General features: G+C 38.9%; 1 protein-coding gene across 11 annotated transcripts in view; it reads left to right on the forward strand.

The window, feature by feature from the left end:
• Window positions 1–16,743, forward strand: part of R3HDM1 (R3H domain containing 1) — a 476,151-nt gene that overhangs the window by 434,264 nt on the left and 25,144 nt on the right. For all 11 annotated transcript variants that reach the window (XM_029605380.1, XM_029605381.1, XM_029605379.1 and 8 more), the window contains one exon: window positions 3,214–3,358. In XM_029605380.1, coding sequence (XP_029461240.1) covers window positions 3,214–3,358 — 145 coding nt within the window. The remainder of the gene's footprint in view (window positions 1–3,213; window positions 3,359–16,743) is intronic.

Raw genomic sequence — 16,743 nt, forward strand, 5'->3', positions numbered from 1 at the left:
GGAAAAATCGTGGAAACTGTTATAAAGAATTAAAATCACAAAACATTTAGATAGACATGGTTTAATGGAACACAGCCAGCATGGATTTTTCCAGGGGAAGTCTTGCCTCACAAATCTCCTACATTTTTGTGAAGGGGTGAATAATCCTGGACAAAGGTGAACCAGTAGATGTGGTCTATTTGGATTTTCAGAAGACATTCAACAAAGTCCCTCATGAAAGGCTTCTAAGAAAACTAAAAACTTATGGGATAGGAAGCAATGTTCTTTTGTGGATTGCAAATTGGTTAAAAGACTGGAAACAGAGTAGGATTAAATGGACTGTTTTCACAGTTGAAAAAGGTAAACAGGGATCTACTTGGACCGTTACTTTTTAATATATTTATAAATGATCTGGAAAGGGGGTACGACAAGTGAGGTGATCAGATTTGTGGATGACACAAAATTATGCAGAGCATTTAAATCTTCAGTGGATTGTGATAAATTGCAGGAGGACCTTGTGAGACTGGAAGATTGGGCTTCCAAATGGCAGATTAAATTTAATGTGGACAAGTGCAAGGTGATGCATATAGGGAAAAATAATCCTTGATGTAGTTAGTGATAGGTTGTATCTTAGGAGTCACACAGGAAAGAGATCTAGGCGTCATAGTGGATAATACATTGACCTCGTCGGCTCAGTGTGCTGTGGTAGTCAAAAAAGCAAACAGAATGTTAGCAATTAATCGGAAGAGAAGGGCAAATAAAATGATGGATGTCATAATGCCTATGTATCGCTCTATGGTGAGACCGCACCTTGAATACTGTGTGCAATCTCGCACATCTTTTTTTTTTTTCAATCTTTTTATTGTTTTAATTGTGCATAGAAGAACATTAAACCCAAGACAGATGGATTATAAAAGACTTAAGTGAAGCAAAGGTTAAATAATACATCTATTATTGAGATTCAAACTGTAATATCCCATGGAAATACATTTTGGCAACAACTTTACATTTTTTGATCTCATACAATTTTCCTTAGTTTCAATTTTAAAGTGAAGAGAGAAATTCTTTCGTTCCCGCAATTGCTGCAGTTTACATATTAGTGATCTTACTAGTTAAAGGAGAAACGTGGGATTCAACAAGTTCCAACCTATGTTCCAAGTCAAACAACTTTGCCACAGCTCCTGCAGAAAGCTTACACAATTGTGTGACTGTACGTGCTAAGAAGGTCTCTGTTCTTATAACAACCTTCCATATGTCTCTTTAACGTAATGTTAGTTGGTTCAGAATTCTCCTCACCAACCCCCACATCGCCTAGTACACATGGAGAAGGTACTTCAACAGAGCTTTCTCCTTTAGCAGATGAAACCCATCTCACTTCTTTACTCATGGGGGACATTAGGAGAAGAGCTCGAAATTGATTGCCCTCTAGTGATACCTTTCCTATGTGTCCAAACTAATTTCCTTGGGGCCCACATCCAGCGAGGAATTCCTCTCAATGTTCCCATTGGGAAGAGGTATTAACCAGGATTACATTCCACCGGACTGAGGGAGACCTCTAACATTTCTCCACTAAGGTTACTCACCATAAGGGTACCCGGTCCATTGGCGATGGAAATCCATGGGGTCTTAGCTGGTTGTAAAGTAATTGGGAAAGGAAAAACCTTCCGTTTCCTCTTTCTTCCCATTAATCTTTTGATCGAAAAATTTGGCCACAAGGGTGCTCCCTTTTCTCACCTGCACTTGAATAACATCAGCACTCCCTACCATCTGTGGGCCTCCTCTAAGGAGAACCGGTGGAAAGGCCTTGGCACCACAGGAAGCACGGGATGGCTGCAATTAGCAAGTTCTCTCCCTCGCATGTCTTGTACAGAAGAAAGCTCCAGAGAAGGTAAGCTAGTCTGCAGAGGCAGTAGAGGCTTCCCAGAGTTTAAAGGACCTATGCTAAGAACCAGTTCTGATGAGCCCAGACTTTACCAGAACTTTCATAGTCCAGACAAATGCCTCAGAAGTGGAGTAAGGAGAAGTCCTGGCATAAGAGGAAAAAAGTATAAATATAAGAAAAAGGAGCAAATATGAGGCAGAGCTTGCAATACTAAGGCACAAATGTAAGGGACTTCTCTTCTTTAGGTGTCGGCAAACCAGTCGGGGTGTGGAAAAAAATGTAATCACCACCCGGTCTCATCTAAAGAGTGTCCAACAAAAAAAGATGAAAGTGTTTAGGTGTTCATGTCAAGTGTATATATAGAAACATATCTTAAAAGTTCCAATAATCAGCCACCGTAAATCCCAAATAAACCCATCAGCTGACGCTTCGTACAACAATTGCTTCAGGGGGATAATTTATCTGTATAATCAAAGTGCTGGAGTAGAACTGCTCCCAGTCTCAGAAGAATTCACACAGATAGAACTGGCTGTCTCTGTTCTCCAGCACATTCCCCACGCAGGCTTCTTCCAAGCTTTACATGGGACTAATTCACTTGGTGTGTACTTTTGACAGAAATTTAACGCCAGAGCTTTAAGTATTTAGTATTGCTGAAGAAGGACAAGAAGGGTGAGGATGGACACTTAACCAACCAAGCTATGCCATGTTTTTACTTCTGTTTAATTTTCTAAGGAATTCTGGAATATATATTTCACTTGGCAGTTGTGGAATAGGATGTGTAGATATGTGGAACAAACACTGTTTTAATGCATTTTACTTCCAGGCTATAAAGCAAAAAAGTGAACTTTTTCCTACCAACCACTGTCTGTATAGATAGTTTTAAAAGAGAACTGCCATCTACTCGGGCTTTAATCATATAATATCAAAGGTAATGATTCAAAATTCTGTTCTATTTTACAATTTAACACTTCAATATACAATTTACATAAATGGAATAATGTTTATTAATAATGAATTCAATGCAATATATATCTTACTTCAGTGCTGACCTATTGAAATAGCACTGTTTAACTTGCTCTTTTTTTATACCATGGAAGTCTGCAACATACTGTATTTGCCACTATTGTCATGATATTTTTATAGAAAATCTCTGTTGTACATAGTTGAAATATATTGAATAATTTGAGATGGTCTATAAAAAAAAAATATGGGTGTAATATTTAGCATGGTGAAGCTTTATTTAAGGAGTAGTCTACACCACTTTTCAACATTTTATTTTAATTGCAACACATTTGCAACATAGAATTTCATTTTTTACTCTAATTTATTTGCATATTCTGTTTTATCTACAGCATAGCACCCAAATTGGCAGTCCTGTTACCTCACCAGTGCAGTCACCAGCACCAATTCAGTTATCAAACATGAAAAGCATCCATCCTGGGTTAACTCCTCTTCCTGTTGTGCCCCAATTTTCTAGACCTTTTGTTCCTGGACAAGGTAAGAGTTGTACCAAAGATGGTTTTAAATAATTGCCATACTGGGATTGGCCTAGTGGCAGTGCAGCATCTTGCCATGCAAAAACACGAAATTCAAATCCTTTACTTTGATGCTTGTTGAGTAAGCTAGTAGGATCTTGGACTTGCTGGAGGCAGCCAATCCCAGAACCCTGGGGAGAGGAAATCCATCCATGTGGCCATCACACAACCCTATGGTTGAGATTTGAGGTGCACATATACCAAATTCCAAAAGGAGCCATAGTCTTGGCACTCTCCTGAGGACTGCTATGACAGTGACTGGTTTATAAAAGGAGGGTAGGACATGAATAAATGAAAAGGTTCTGGCAGGCACTAATGAAAACCTTCCACCACACAAATACACTCATAAATGGCAAAGAACATGACTGAGGAAGGTTAAAATTGCTTTGAAGTTCAAATGTGAAAGAAGGTGAACCTGGTCAAAAATATAAGTCCTAGCATTTTAAAGAACAAGCTTAAGAGGCAATAAAAGACTTTTTTTCCTGGGCCATGATTTATGCTTTATATCAGATTGAAATAAAATTCTTTGCAATATTGCTCAAGACATTAAAGGCCAGATTTTAAAAGGCCCATGCGCATAAAATCTGGAGTTTACATGCGTGGCCAGGCCTTGGGCACACTGTGCGCATTTTAAAACTGGCCCTTCCACGCTCATGAACTCTGGTATGCACACAAGTGCCAGGTCTCTCTGAAGAGGCGGGGGGCAGAGTCTGGACAGGGGGCGGGCCGGGACAGCGCCATTCTACGCTGTCCTGGGGAAGCGCGCGCCAGCCGGCACACGCAGATTTCTTCTGCGCAAGAGGAGCAGAAAGTAGAAAAAAATAAATAAATAATTAGTAGATAGGATAGGTTTAGGGGTGGAGAGGAGAGAGAAAGAGGGAGGAAGTTTAGGTAGGGGGGTAGGGAAGTTCCCTCCCAGTCCACTCCTTAATTAGAGCGGACTGGGAGGGAACTGGGGGAGCCCTGGTTGCGTCGTCATGCATATTAATGGAAAATTTGCGCCCCCCCCCCCCCCCCCAAGCATGTTATAAAATCGGCGCGTCCATGTGCACACACCGGGAACCGTATGCACATGGATGCGTGTGTACTCCTTTTAAAATCTACCCCAAAGTGATGACAATTACCTGCCATGATAGTTATCTAGGAAGCAGTATGATTATGCTTTCCTATCATAATTTGCTTTGATTCCATAAAAAGAAAAAACTTATTGATAAGATTGCTGACTCTAAAGTTTGCTTTAGATGTTTTTTCTTTAGATATTTACCTGCTGAACATTTTAAAATCTGCTTGCAAAATGCCTGCTGTAGATGAGGTATGCAAAAGCATCATGGGATAAATGCATATTTATTAGAGATGCTCATTTATTCTTCTGTCTGTACTTGTATTTTTTCCAGACATAGGCATATCTAATAGTGAAACTGATACATCATGTGATCTGTCACATGTCTGAGTTTTTCCCAAACTCTATAGAAAATTGCTTGCAGATATACTTGTCACATGGTAATAGACACAAAAAGGGATTAAATTACCACAAATAGAATTTTACAAAGTTCATGCTGTTGAAGTCAGCCTTCCTCAGATTTGTTTCTGCTGTTTGTCAGAGCCTATCTGGATTTCCTCATTATTCATCACATTTCCTAAATCTTTTGTTCTTTAGTACTTTTTATTTATCTAGATTTTATTATTGTATAGTTAAGCCTCTGTTTGTTTTTTGTTTTGTTTTTTTAACCTTTCTTGTCAAGTGCCTTGTAGGCTCTCAGCTGTTTGTGTCGGGGTGCATCGATAACAGAGCATTTTTATTTCTTTTCAACACATTTAATTTCTTTAGAATTTCTTTTGTTACTACTTTGATTCTCTTTGGGGCAGATTTTAAGAGCCCTGCTCGCGTAAATCTGCCCAGATTTACGCGAGCAGGGCCTTGCGCGCCAGTGTGCCTATGTTCCATAGGCCTACCGGCGCACGCAGAGCCCCAGGACTCGCGTAAGTCCCCGGGTTTTTCGGGGGGCGTGTTGGATCGGCGTGGCGTTTTGGGGGCGGGACGTGGCGTTTCGGGGGCGGACCCGGGGGCGTGGTTTCGGCCTGGGGCGGTCCGGGGGCATGGCTGCGCCCTCCGGAACCGCCCCCAGGTCCCGTCTCGGCGCGCTAGAGGCCCGCTGGCGCGCGGGGATTTACTTCTCCCTCCAGGAGGCGTAAATCCCCCGACAAAGGTAGGGGGGGTCTAGATAGGGCCGGGAGGGGAAGGTGAGGGGAGGGCGAAAGCGAGTTCCCTCCGAGGCCGCTCTGATTTCAGAGCGGCCTTGGAGGGAACGGCGGCAGGCTGTGCGGCTCGGCGCGCGCCGGCTACACGAAATTGGCAGCCTTGCGCGCGCCGATCCAGGATTTTAGCGGATACGCGCGGCTACGCGCGTATCTACTAAAGTCCAGCGTACTTTTGTTTGCGCCTGATGCGCCAACAAAAGTACACGAAGGCGCGCTTTTTGAAAATCTACCCCTTTATGTGGGTCTAGCAGGGATTCTCAATTCAGACCCATGTGGTGGTTATTAGCTGGACTAATTTTCCACTTGAGGACACCTTTTTTCCTTGATTTAAGATAGTAATAGGCTTGAGAATTTAAACTTTAATTTGTTCTCTAATTTTATATATATATATATATCTTGAATATATATGCAAAATTTTGTTTTTGGGAGCTCTTATTTAAATATATAGCGAGGACAGAATTACAGATTTCAAAGTTTTGTAGCTTTCTCCTGCTTAACAACCAAAAGGTATGACTTCTGTATGATGGCATTCATCAAACTTGTTCATATTCCTTATGTATTACTTGCTACCAGACATCAGCAATGTGATTTAAAAGACCATAACACCTATGAACGTATTGATTCATACGCTTACAAACGGGTCACTTATAATCATTAGTCTCTAATCACAAATACGTTTGTTTTTTTTTATATTTCTTTTTTGCAAGTAAAATAAGTAAAGAAAATAAAATCACTTCCTTCTTCATTCGTATTGGAGGAACAGTGATTCAGTGTGAATTTTTTCAGGCTGCAACCCGTGACCCAACATAATGTTATGTTTTGAATAGTCTGTATCAGGTGTACACTCTATGCTGGATGTCACTTGTTTTGCTAAGAGAGAAAAAAGTAGAGATAATAAGCTGTACAAGTTAGAACAAACTCTCACCCAAATCATACCATTCCACTGTGAATTCTTACCGGCATTAAAAGATTCAATGCGTTCATGTTCCAAACCGATTGAGATATTGAACAGGCTCTGCAGCGGCAGAGCATTATTTAAATAAAATGGAACATGTGCGTGAAGACGTCACTGGACATACATGCACAGCGTAGCAGCTGTCAAAATGTCAATCAAGTGCTTATTGAAAAAAATGACTCCACTCTATATCCACATTCAAACCCAATGGAATAATAGAGCTCATATTAAAAATCCATTTTTGTTCGCGTCATAATAAAATTTTTAGCCAATTTCCCTCCTCCAATTTTATCAAACACAAACACTTGATGTCTTCAGAAGTGTGAATTCCAACAAATGCGATGCAACTGGAGCTGGAGATTTTTAGTTTTCAAACAACTCCTGTGTTCAAGCAAGCAAGACTTTCCTCACTCCAAATGACTTCATATCTTCCCCAAGGTATACTGTGCTGTTCGTACGTCTCACTCTACATGACAACTGGTCCCTAAACCAACACCTCACCTCGAGCTATTAGATGGCCCTCCTATAGAGAGATAAATAGTTGCACACTGTGAAGGCCTTCCCAGAGGCGCGCTCTCGCTCTACCCCCCCCCCTCCCCCTTCCAAGACCAGAAATGGCCAAAATACAATTCTAAAAATTTATCGAGAATTGCATCATGGCCATTTCGGGCATATCGCAAGCCTAACACCAAGAAAAAAGATGGTTATTTCCGGCATTAAAACCGTGCAATAGCATGCATTGATATCACATGGTGCAATATTGCCCCTCATTTTCCTAAATCCCACCCAAACTCCTCCCTTCCAAAATTTTGCATTCACGCCATGCACTAGCGTGGTTGCATGCGTTATGGCGTTAATGCATTATTGCGAGCATTAACACGATAACGCGTTTTGATGAATGACCTGGTCAATTTATGTGGTTTTGCCAAAATTGAAGACCACATGCAAATGAACAGAGCTGGTCTGAATTGAGAGAGCAGGAGACCAATATTCTCTGTAAGTTGTATGCATGTATGCACAGACAGGAAAATATAGCACGCACAAGAAAAGAAAACTAGAATGGCTTTTCAAAGAACACCATGCCCAGATTTATATACTACATTGCACATGAGAACTTTTTTGAGCACACTGCCCACAAAAATATTAAAGAAAACATTGCTAGAGATTACATTCTATTTTAATGTATGGGGTAAAAAAGGTGTTTTGTTATGAATCAGTTATATTGTGGCTTCTGAGAAATCCAAAGATCTTCTTTTGATGATCTAAAACTTGAAAATTGTTGCAAATAAAATTTTAGATTTTTTTTTTTAATTTTGTCTTGATAGTCAAGTATCTGCGATTTGAAATTCTGAATGCTGAAGGTTTCACATACCTTTCTTAGATAAAGTAGTATGATTGTCATGTTAATTCACTTGAATGCATGAAAATAAATCTACAGAAAATATAAGGCAATACCTTTTTATTGATCTAACTTAATACAATTTTAGACTAGCTTTTAGGAGCTACACTCCATCAGATTTCAAGTACTTATTCTAGTTTTTAGAGACATTCATGTGGATGCTTCATGATATTTTAAAACAGTGCTCAAAGATTGTTTTCCTGGACGTGACCTTTGTCTCTAAGGGCGATCTTTTTTTTCTCACTTTCATCTTATAAATTTGGCCATCTAATAGAAACTTGCTGTAGGCCTTTCTCAATAGCTGAAACACTCTCCCCTGAGAACATGGAGGAGAAAAGAATTTTGTATTTTTGTAAAAAGGTGAAGAAGGTTATTTTTCCAGAGGCTTTTGGCCACTAAATTAATTTAATTGAAAGAAGTCTATAGATTTTATGGGCATGAGCATATAATGAGGGATTTATTAGTTGTTTTCGTCTGACCCAAAAGTCTTTTAATTAATTCATTTTGTTCATATGATGATTTTGATGTTTGGACTGAGAGAGTTTATTAGATCAGTGGAATATAAATGTTCGCTAAATAAATAAAACAAATCAAGCTGCCAGACTCACCATTGCCCATTTCTGGAAGTGGAGACCTAAGATGGTATTTTGGTTTTGACAGGTGATAGGTGGAGAAGCTTACAGCTAGCTCTAAAGATCAGTCAAATGACAAGATTTGGGGACGTTACTGGAATTAGATTGAGAGGGATGAGATCTCATTGCATTTGTTTTACTATATGTGGTAAGAGTGTTGTATTATACACTTTGTTCGTATTGTAAACTCTTTTAAATAAAGAGTTTGAAAAGATATGTAGGTCAAGGCAAAAGATAATTACCTGGATATATAAGTGAATCACAGATTCACTGGGTAACACAATTTTCATTGAGTTAGATCTGACACTTTTTTTTGACTAACTTTTGATATCTGAATCCAAAAATGACCCCAGTTTTTCTCTATCACGTCAACTTTTTAAGGTACAGGATACCCTCCCTTTGTCCCAAAAATCATACAATATGTACATACAAAGGAAATAAAATAAAATTACCTGAATATACTGTTTAGAGTTATTTTATTCATACAAAAGCTATATATTGTTACTGTAAGTCAAATTGTGTACAAGTAGTAAAGTTCTGCTACCAAACATACATATTAAGGTAAAAATTTACGCTTATAGCTTTTCCGGCAGTGTTCAATCTGTGGGCAATCTCGCCTGATACTCCAACAATAGTCAGCCATCATATGTACATCCCATCTACCCTGATATCCTGCCTCCATGACCTTCAAATCTTGGTGGAATCATGCACCTTGCTCATCACTGGCTGCACCAAGGTTTTTTGGGAAGTCAGCAAGATGGCTATGCAGAAAATGCACCTTGATGCTCATGTTGCAACGAAGCATTTTGAAGCTCTCCAAGAGTTTCTGGACAATTTCGGTGTAATTCTGTGCTCGTGTATTTCCAAGAAAGTCCTTGACAAGGTTTTTGAATGACAATCGAGCATTCTTTTGGAGTTCTGATATTGTCCCGATGAAATGTTCATCTTTAATGAGCTGCCGAATCTGTGGACCGTCAAACACACCGGCCTTTATCTTTTCAAATGACAGGCTAGGAAATGCCAAAATGAGATACTTGAAACAGATTCCTTCAGTTGGCAAAGCTTTAACAAATTGCTTCATGAGACCCAGTTTTATGTGCAGAGGGTGGGAATATAATGTTCCTTCTGTCAAGTGGCTCATGTAGAATGTTTGGATCACCAGGTTTTAGGTCAGATCTTGGAGGCCAATTCAACTGCATCCAGTGCTTCTCATGAGCTCTGCTGTCCCACATACACAGAAACCAGGGATACTTGGTGTATCCACGTTGCTGACCAAGAAGGAAGCAGACCATTTTAAGGTCAACACAGATGATCCAACTGTGCTTATGACATTGCAACAGATCAATGACTCTCTTTATGTCTTCATATTCTTCACGAAAACAAACTGGCCAATTGGGCCTGCACCAAATAAATTGCCATTGTGGAGGAGGACACACTTCAAGCTTTTCTCAGTGGAAAAGGGTAAACAGTGGAGTGCCTCAGGGATCTGTACTTGGACCGGTGTTTTTCAATATATATATAAATGATCTGGAAAGGAATACGAGTGAGGTGATCAAATTTACAGATGATACAAAATTATTCAGAGTAGTTAAATCACAAGCGGATTGTGATACATTACAGGAGGACCGCCTCGGCATCCCCCCGGCCCAGGCCGCAGTGCTGGGGGACTCGCGACCACCCTCCCGGCCCGCCCCCGAACCATCGCCACGCCCCCGGACTGCCGACATGCCCCCGGACACACCCCCTCCCGCCCCTTTTACGAAGCCCCAGGACTTGCGCTCGTGCCAGGGCTTTGCGCGCGCCGGCGACCTATGCAAAATAGGCGCGCAGGGCTTTTAAAATCTAGCCCTAGGTGTGGTCTAACCATGGAGCAATAGAGGCATTATGACATTTTTTGTTTTATTCAGTATTGCCTTCCTAATAATTCCTAATATTCTGTTTCCTTTTTTGACCACCACAGCACACTGAGCTGACTATTTCAATGTATTATCCACTATAACGCCTAGATCTTTTTCCTGGGTGGTAACTCCTAACATGAAACCTAACATTAAGTAACTATAGCATGGGTTATTTTTCCCTATATGCGTCACCTTGCACTTGTCCACATTAAATTTCATCTCCCATTTGAACACCTAATCTTCCAGTCTTGCAAGGTCCTCCTGCAACTTATAACAATCTGCATGTGATTTAACTACTACAAATTTGATCATCTTACTCATTGTAACCCTTTACAGATCATTTATAAATATATTGAAAAGCACTGGTCCAAGTACAAATCCCTGAGACACTCCACTGTTTACCTTTTTCCACTGAGAAAACTGACCATTTAATCCTACTCTGTTTCCTGTCTTTAAACCAGTTTGCAATCCATGAAAGGATATCTCCTTCTATCCCATGACTTTTTAGTTTCCTTAGAAGCCTCTCATGAGGGACTTTGTCAAATGCCTTCTGAAAATCCAAATACACTATATCTACTGGTTCACCTTTATCCACATGTTTATTAACCCTTTCAAAAATGTAGTAGGTTTCTGAGGCAAGACTTCCCTTCAGTAAATCCATACTGGCTTTGTTCCATTAAATCATGTCTTTCTATATATCATTCTAATAACTCTGGCTTGGTAGATGTAGCTCTAAAATCATACAGGCCATAGAGATCATTAAGATCTCAAAACAAAGGACTACTAACTGTGCCATCATTACAGAATACTCACCAAACAAAAATAAGAGACCGCATGTTCTCAATAGCAGGCCGAATGCTATGGAACTCTCAACCTGTGTATCTAAGACTGACTCCAGAAAGAAAGAAAAATTTAAACGTGACCTAAAAACATGGTTGTTTCAAAATGCCTATAACCTAACTTAAAATCACCTGAACACAGAACATGCACCCTCAAGGGCAAAGTCATTAAGAACCTATCTCCTGAACTAAATACCTTTTGCCAAATGTGTGTCAATTTTTAAATTGTATGTTTGCCCTCATTAAGACAATGTACTTGTCGATGTATAATATGTACGTCATGTGGTAAACTGTTGGTATATAAAATGGCTAAATAAATGTTCTAAGATCTTGTTTTTGATTAGTTTCTACTATTTTCTTGGCACTGAAGTCAGGCTCACCAGTCCATAGTTTTCTGGAGCCCTTTTAAAATATCAGGGTTACATTGGCCGCCCTCCAGTCTTCCGGTACAATGGACGATTTTAATGATAGGTTACAAATTTTTGCTAATATTTATTTATTTAATAGTTTTTATATACCGACTTTTCATGCAAGCATATCAAATCGGTTTACAGTAGTTAGCAATTAATCATTTAAAATTATTTGCATTTCCAAAGAAGAAAGAAGTAAATAATTATTTCATAATATAATTAACATAGCAAACTAAATAGTATGCTAAATAATCAAAATTTAAACACTTAGAGAGGTAGTAAGGGTAGAGATAGTAAAATAAAAATATACATTACCTTGGTATTAAATCAGAAGTGTAAGATAATTATGCTAACAGTTCTTGGTAGGCTTGTTTAAAAAGCCAAGTTTTAATCCCCTTTTTAAATAATTTGATGTCAGCTTCTTGTCGTAATTCCTGTGGGATGGAGTTCCTTAGAAGGGGTCCAGCAATATAGATCGATCTTTCTCTTACATTATTTAGGTGGGCAATTTTGGGGGAAGGAATTGGTAGCATTCCTGTTCTGGTTGATCTGGTGGTTCTTGAGGGGGTATGGAAGTGAAGTGAAGAGGTTAGCCATTCAATTTTTTCATTGTAGAGGGTTTTGTGTATTAGTGATAAGATTTTATACTGGGCCCTGTATTTGACCGGCAGCCAATGAAGTTCTTTTAATATTGGGGTGATATGTTCAGATCTTCTAGTACCTGTCAAGAGTCTAGCTGCAGAGTTCTGCAGAAGTTGCAATGGTCTAGTTATATTTGCGGGAAGGCCTAAGAATAGTGAGTTACAGTAGTCTAATCTTGATAAGACAAGTGCCTGTAAGACAGTTCTAAAGTCTTTAGGGAATAGGAGGGGTTTTAATCTTTTGAGTATGTTTAATTTGAAGTAACCATCGCTTATGATTTTTTTAATGCAGGATTTCATGTAGAAGTCGCAATCTATAAGAATCCCTAGATCGCGTACTTCTAGGGAGATGGGGTAGTTTTTGGCCGCTTCTTGAATTTCAAGCTCTTTTGTCTTGCTTAATTTAGGGGAGATGTATAGGATTTCAGTTTTTTTAGTATTTAGGGAAAGATTCATTTGGGTTAATACCTTTTCAATGGTAGATTGGTATATGTCCCAGAGCTTTAGAGTTTGGTCAATGGACTTTTGGATCGGTATTAAAATTTGAACATCATCGGCATAGATAAAATGTGTTAGACCGAGGCCTGATAGAATTTTGTATAAAGGGAGCATATAGATATTAAATAGTGTAGAGGATAGAGAGGATCCTTAGGGCACTCCGAAGCTGAGATCGATAGGATGTGACTCTTTATCAAGAAATTTACTTTGAAGGTTCTATTTGTTAGGTAAGAGCTAAACCATTTGAGCGCTAAGTCTTTAATGCCTATTTCGTTTAGTCTATCAAGGAGGATATTATGGTTAACTGTATCAAAGGTTGCCTGAGATGTCCAGTAAAATCAGGAAGTAAGATTGGCTGTTATCTGTTCCTCTTAGGATGATATCTTGTAGTGAAGTTAAAAGGGTCTCTGTACTAAAATAATTTCTAAATCTGTGTTGTGCTGGATACAGGGTACTATGTTTTTCCAGATAATCTGTTAGTTGATTGTTAATTACTTTCTCGTGAATTTTTGATATACAAGGTAAATTAGAAATTGGTCTTAAGGTGAGAGATCATATGAATTTGCTTATGGTGTTTTTGTGCTTGGTTTTACTATTGCTGATTTTAAAGTGAGTGGGACATTAGCTTCGGTTATGGATAAGTTAATTATATCGGCAATAAGTTTAGATACTATATTGGTGATTGTTTTTAATAGTTTAGTTGGGATATGGTCAATTGGGTGGGCAGCTGGGTTCATTTTTTTAATTATACCTTCGACCTCAAGAGATGCAACTGTGTCAAAGGAGGTTAAATGGTTCTTAGGATTGCTTGGTAGTACAATTTGGTTAGAGTTCACGGGAGCTATGTTTTTTATTATGTTTAAAGTTTTTTCTTTAAAATATTGAGCAATTGTATTGTAATTAGAAGAGTTGTTTGTGGGAGTTTCAATAGGACTGGTCAGGTCTTTTACGTATGAGAATAGAGCTCTAGGATTATATTGAAATTTATTTTGTTAGAATAGAATTCTTTTTTTGCTTTATTGGTGGCTTCGTTGTATTTATGTAATAGAGATTTGTAGTTAGTGTTTTGTTGGAAGGAGAAGCTCTCCCATGTCGCTCAGCTTTTCTCAGTGTTTTAAATATCCTTAATTCATTGTTGTACCATGGGGTGTGGTGTGTTTCGTTAATGGAAATATCTTTTTTAATAAGTGGGCAGCAATTATCAGCTACTTTTTTTGTTAGAGAACCATGAATTGATTGTGTTATCACTGTTTGTGTCTAGGTCATTCAGAGCTTTTGAGAGATGATAGGGTATCTAGTTGACAGTTTCCTGTATTCAATTCTGGTCTTGGTTGCTGGGGGTGTTACGGTTGTGTATTGGATATTTATATCACAGGTAATTTATGATCAGACCATGGGATTGGGGAAGTAGTAGGACTGAGAGTGGTGTTGAGATAAGTTTATGAATATTAAGTCTAGTGTGTGTCCTGCTTTGTAGGTTGATTGATTTACTATTTGATGAAAACCTAATGCTGACATTGAGTTTAAGAATGCATCACAGTTGTGAGATAATGGGTCCTTATCGACATGTAAGTTAGTCACCGAGTATGATGGTAGGAATTTCAGTTTTTAGGTTAGTAACGAAAAACTCAATTAATAGTGAGACATTAAGTTCTAGTAGGCTTGGGGGTGCATAGACTAAACAAATTTGTAGCCACTTAGAATTTAAGAGAGCTATTTCGAATTTGGGTGGAGAATTTATTTGCTGTATTTTTAGGAGGACTTCCTTTTTGGACAGTATCATTATACCACCTCCTCTTTTGTTAAGCCTAGGAATAGATGTGATGTCATATTTATTTTTAGGTAGTTGATTTAAAAGAGCATAGATTTTTTAAACCAGGTTTCGGTGATTGCACTTATATCAGGGTTGTTATCTGTGAGAATGTCATTAAAGATAGGCATTTTTTGACTAGGTATAGCGCATTTACCAATAGTAGGGAAATAAGTGAAATACTAAGTAGTTTATTTTTGGGAATTAAGGGAATTTCATTTTTGAGTTCTTTCAGAACCCTGGAATGTATCCCATTCAGTCTAGGTGATTTGCTACTCTTTAGCTTGTCTATCTGGCTTACTACATCTTCCAGATTCACAGTGATTTGGTTCAGTTCATCCAAATCATCACTCTTGAAAATGGTTTCCAGAACAGGTATCTCGCCAAAATCCTCATTAGTAAACACGAAAACAAAGAATTAATTTAGTCTTTCTGCCATGGCCTTATCTTCCCTAAGAGCCCCTTAAATCCTTTGATCATCTAATGGTCCAACCAACTCCCTCACAGGTTTCCCTCTTCGGGTATATTTTAAAGTTTTTATTATGAGTTTTTGTCTCCATGGCCATTTCAAATTCTCTCTTAGCCTGTCTTATCAATGTTTTACATTTAACTCGCCAATGCTTATGCTTTTTCCTATTTTCTTCAGATGGATTCTTTCAATTTTTGAAGGACTTTTTTTTGGCTAAAATAGCCTCTTTCACCTCACCTTTTAACCATGCCAGTAATCATTTGGTTTCCTTCCACCTTTCTTCAGTCCAGATGTATTCCACCTTTCCCAGATGTGGAACACATCTGGACTGCACTTCTAACATGGTATTTTTAAACAATGTCTATACCTGATGTACACCCTTAACCTTTGCAGCTGCATATTTCAGATATTTTAAATATTTTTCTCATTTTATCAAAATTTCCCTTTCTAAAGATTATTGTTTGAGTTGTAGATTTACTTATTATCCCCCTTCCAGTCACTGGTTAAAATGTGATCATGTTATAATCATTGCCAAGCAGCCCCACCACTATTACTTCTCTCACCAAATCCTGCACTCTGCTGAGAATTAGATCTAAAATTGCTGTCTCTTGTCAGTTCCTGAACCAATTACTCCATAAAACTATCATTTATTCCATTTAGGAACTTTGTCTAGCATGTCCTGATGATTCACTTACACAGACATTATTGGGGTAATTGAAATCTCCCATTATTACTGCACTACCAATTTGGTTAGCTTCCCTAATTTCTCTTAGCATTTCACTGTTAGCTCATCATTTTGGCCAGTTAAAGAGTAGTATACTCCTGTCACTTTACTATTACCCAATACAACCATGACTTCTTCCCATAAAGATTCTATTGTGCATTTACTCTCTTGTATTATCTTTTTCCTGTTGGATTCTATGCTATCCCGAATATAAAGCACCACCCCACCCTCAAATCGATCCACCTATCATTGCAGTATAATTTGTACCTTGGTATGGCACTGTCCCATTGGTTATCCTCCTTCCACCCGGTCTCTGAGATGCCAATTATGTCTAGCTCACTGCTTTACACTATAACTCTGCCACCTTATTTCTTAGACTTCTAGCTGTTGGATTTGTGGCATATTGTGGACTCTTAGTCGAAGTGGTGATGACTCCTCCCATGGGGAGGGGCCCCGTGTGGAACCACAATGATTGGCTAGACTCTTAGTAAGCAGACACTGAGGAGAGAAAGCTTTATTATACTGCAGCTAAAGAGTAGAATCTTGCCCAAGGAACGGACAGTGCTGTAGTCCAGCGATATCACAGTAAGCTCAGACAGTCTCTGTATATGATGGTCTCACCCAGATGTAGCAAAGGTCCGGTAGTGTTCGGCAGCGCGGGATAGGCCGTGAACCTGAAGGGTGGAATGAGGAGAGCTGGAGCGTAGTGATACTCACAGAGTAGCAGTGCCAATAACTTCCTTCAGTAGTTGAATGAAGAGAGGGACCCGAGATCCAAGGTGCAGGATACCCTGAGCAGAATAGGCCCTAGAG

This window comes from Rhinatrema bivittatum, chromosome 6, assembly GCF_901001135.1.
Source record: "Rhinatrema bivittatum chromosome 6, aRhiBiv1.1, whole genome shotgun sequence".
In the NCBI taxonomy this organism is placed as follows: Eukaryota; Metazoa; Chordata; class Amphibia; order Gymnophiona; family Rhinatrematidae; genus Rhinatrema; species Rhinatrema bivittatum.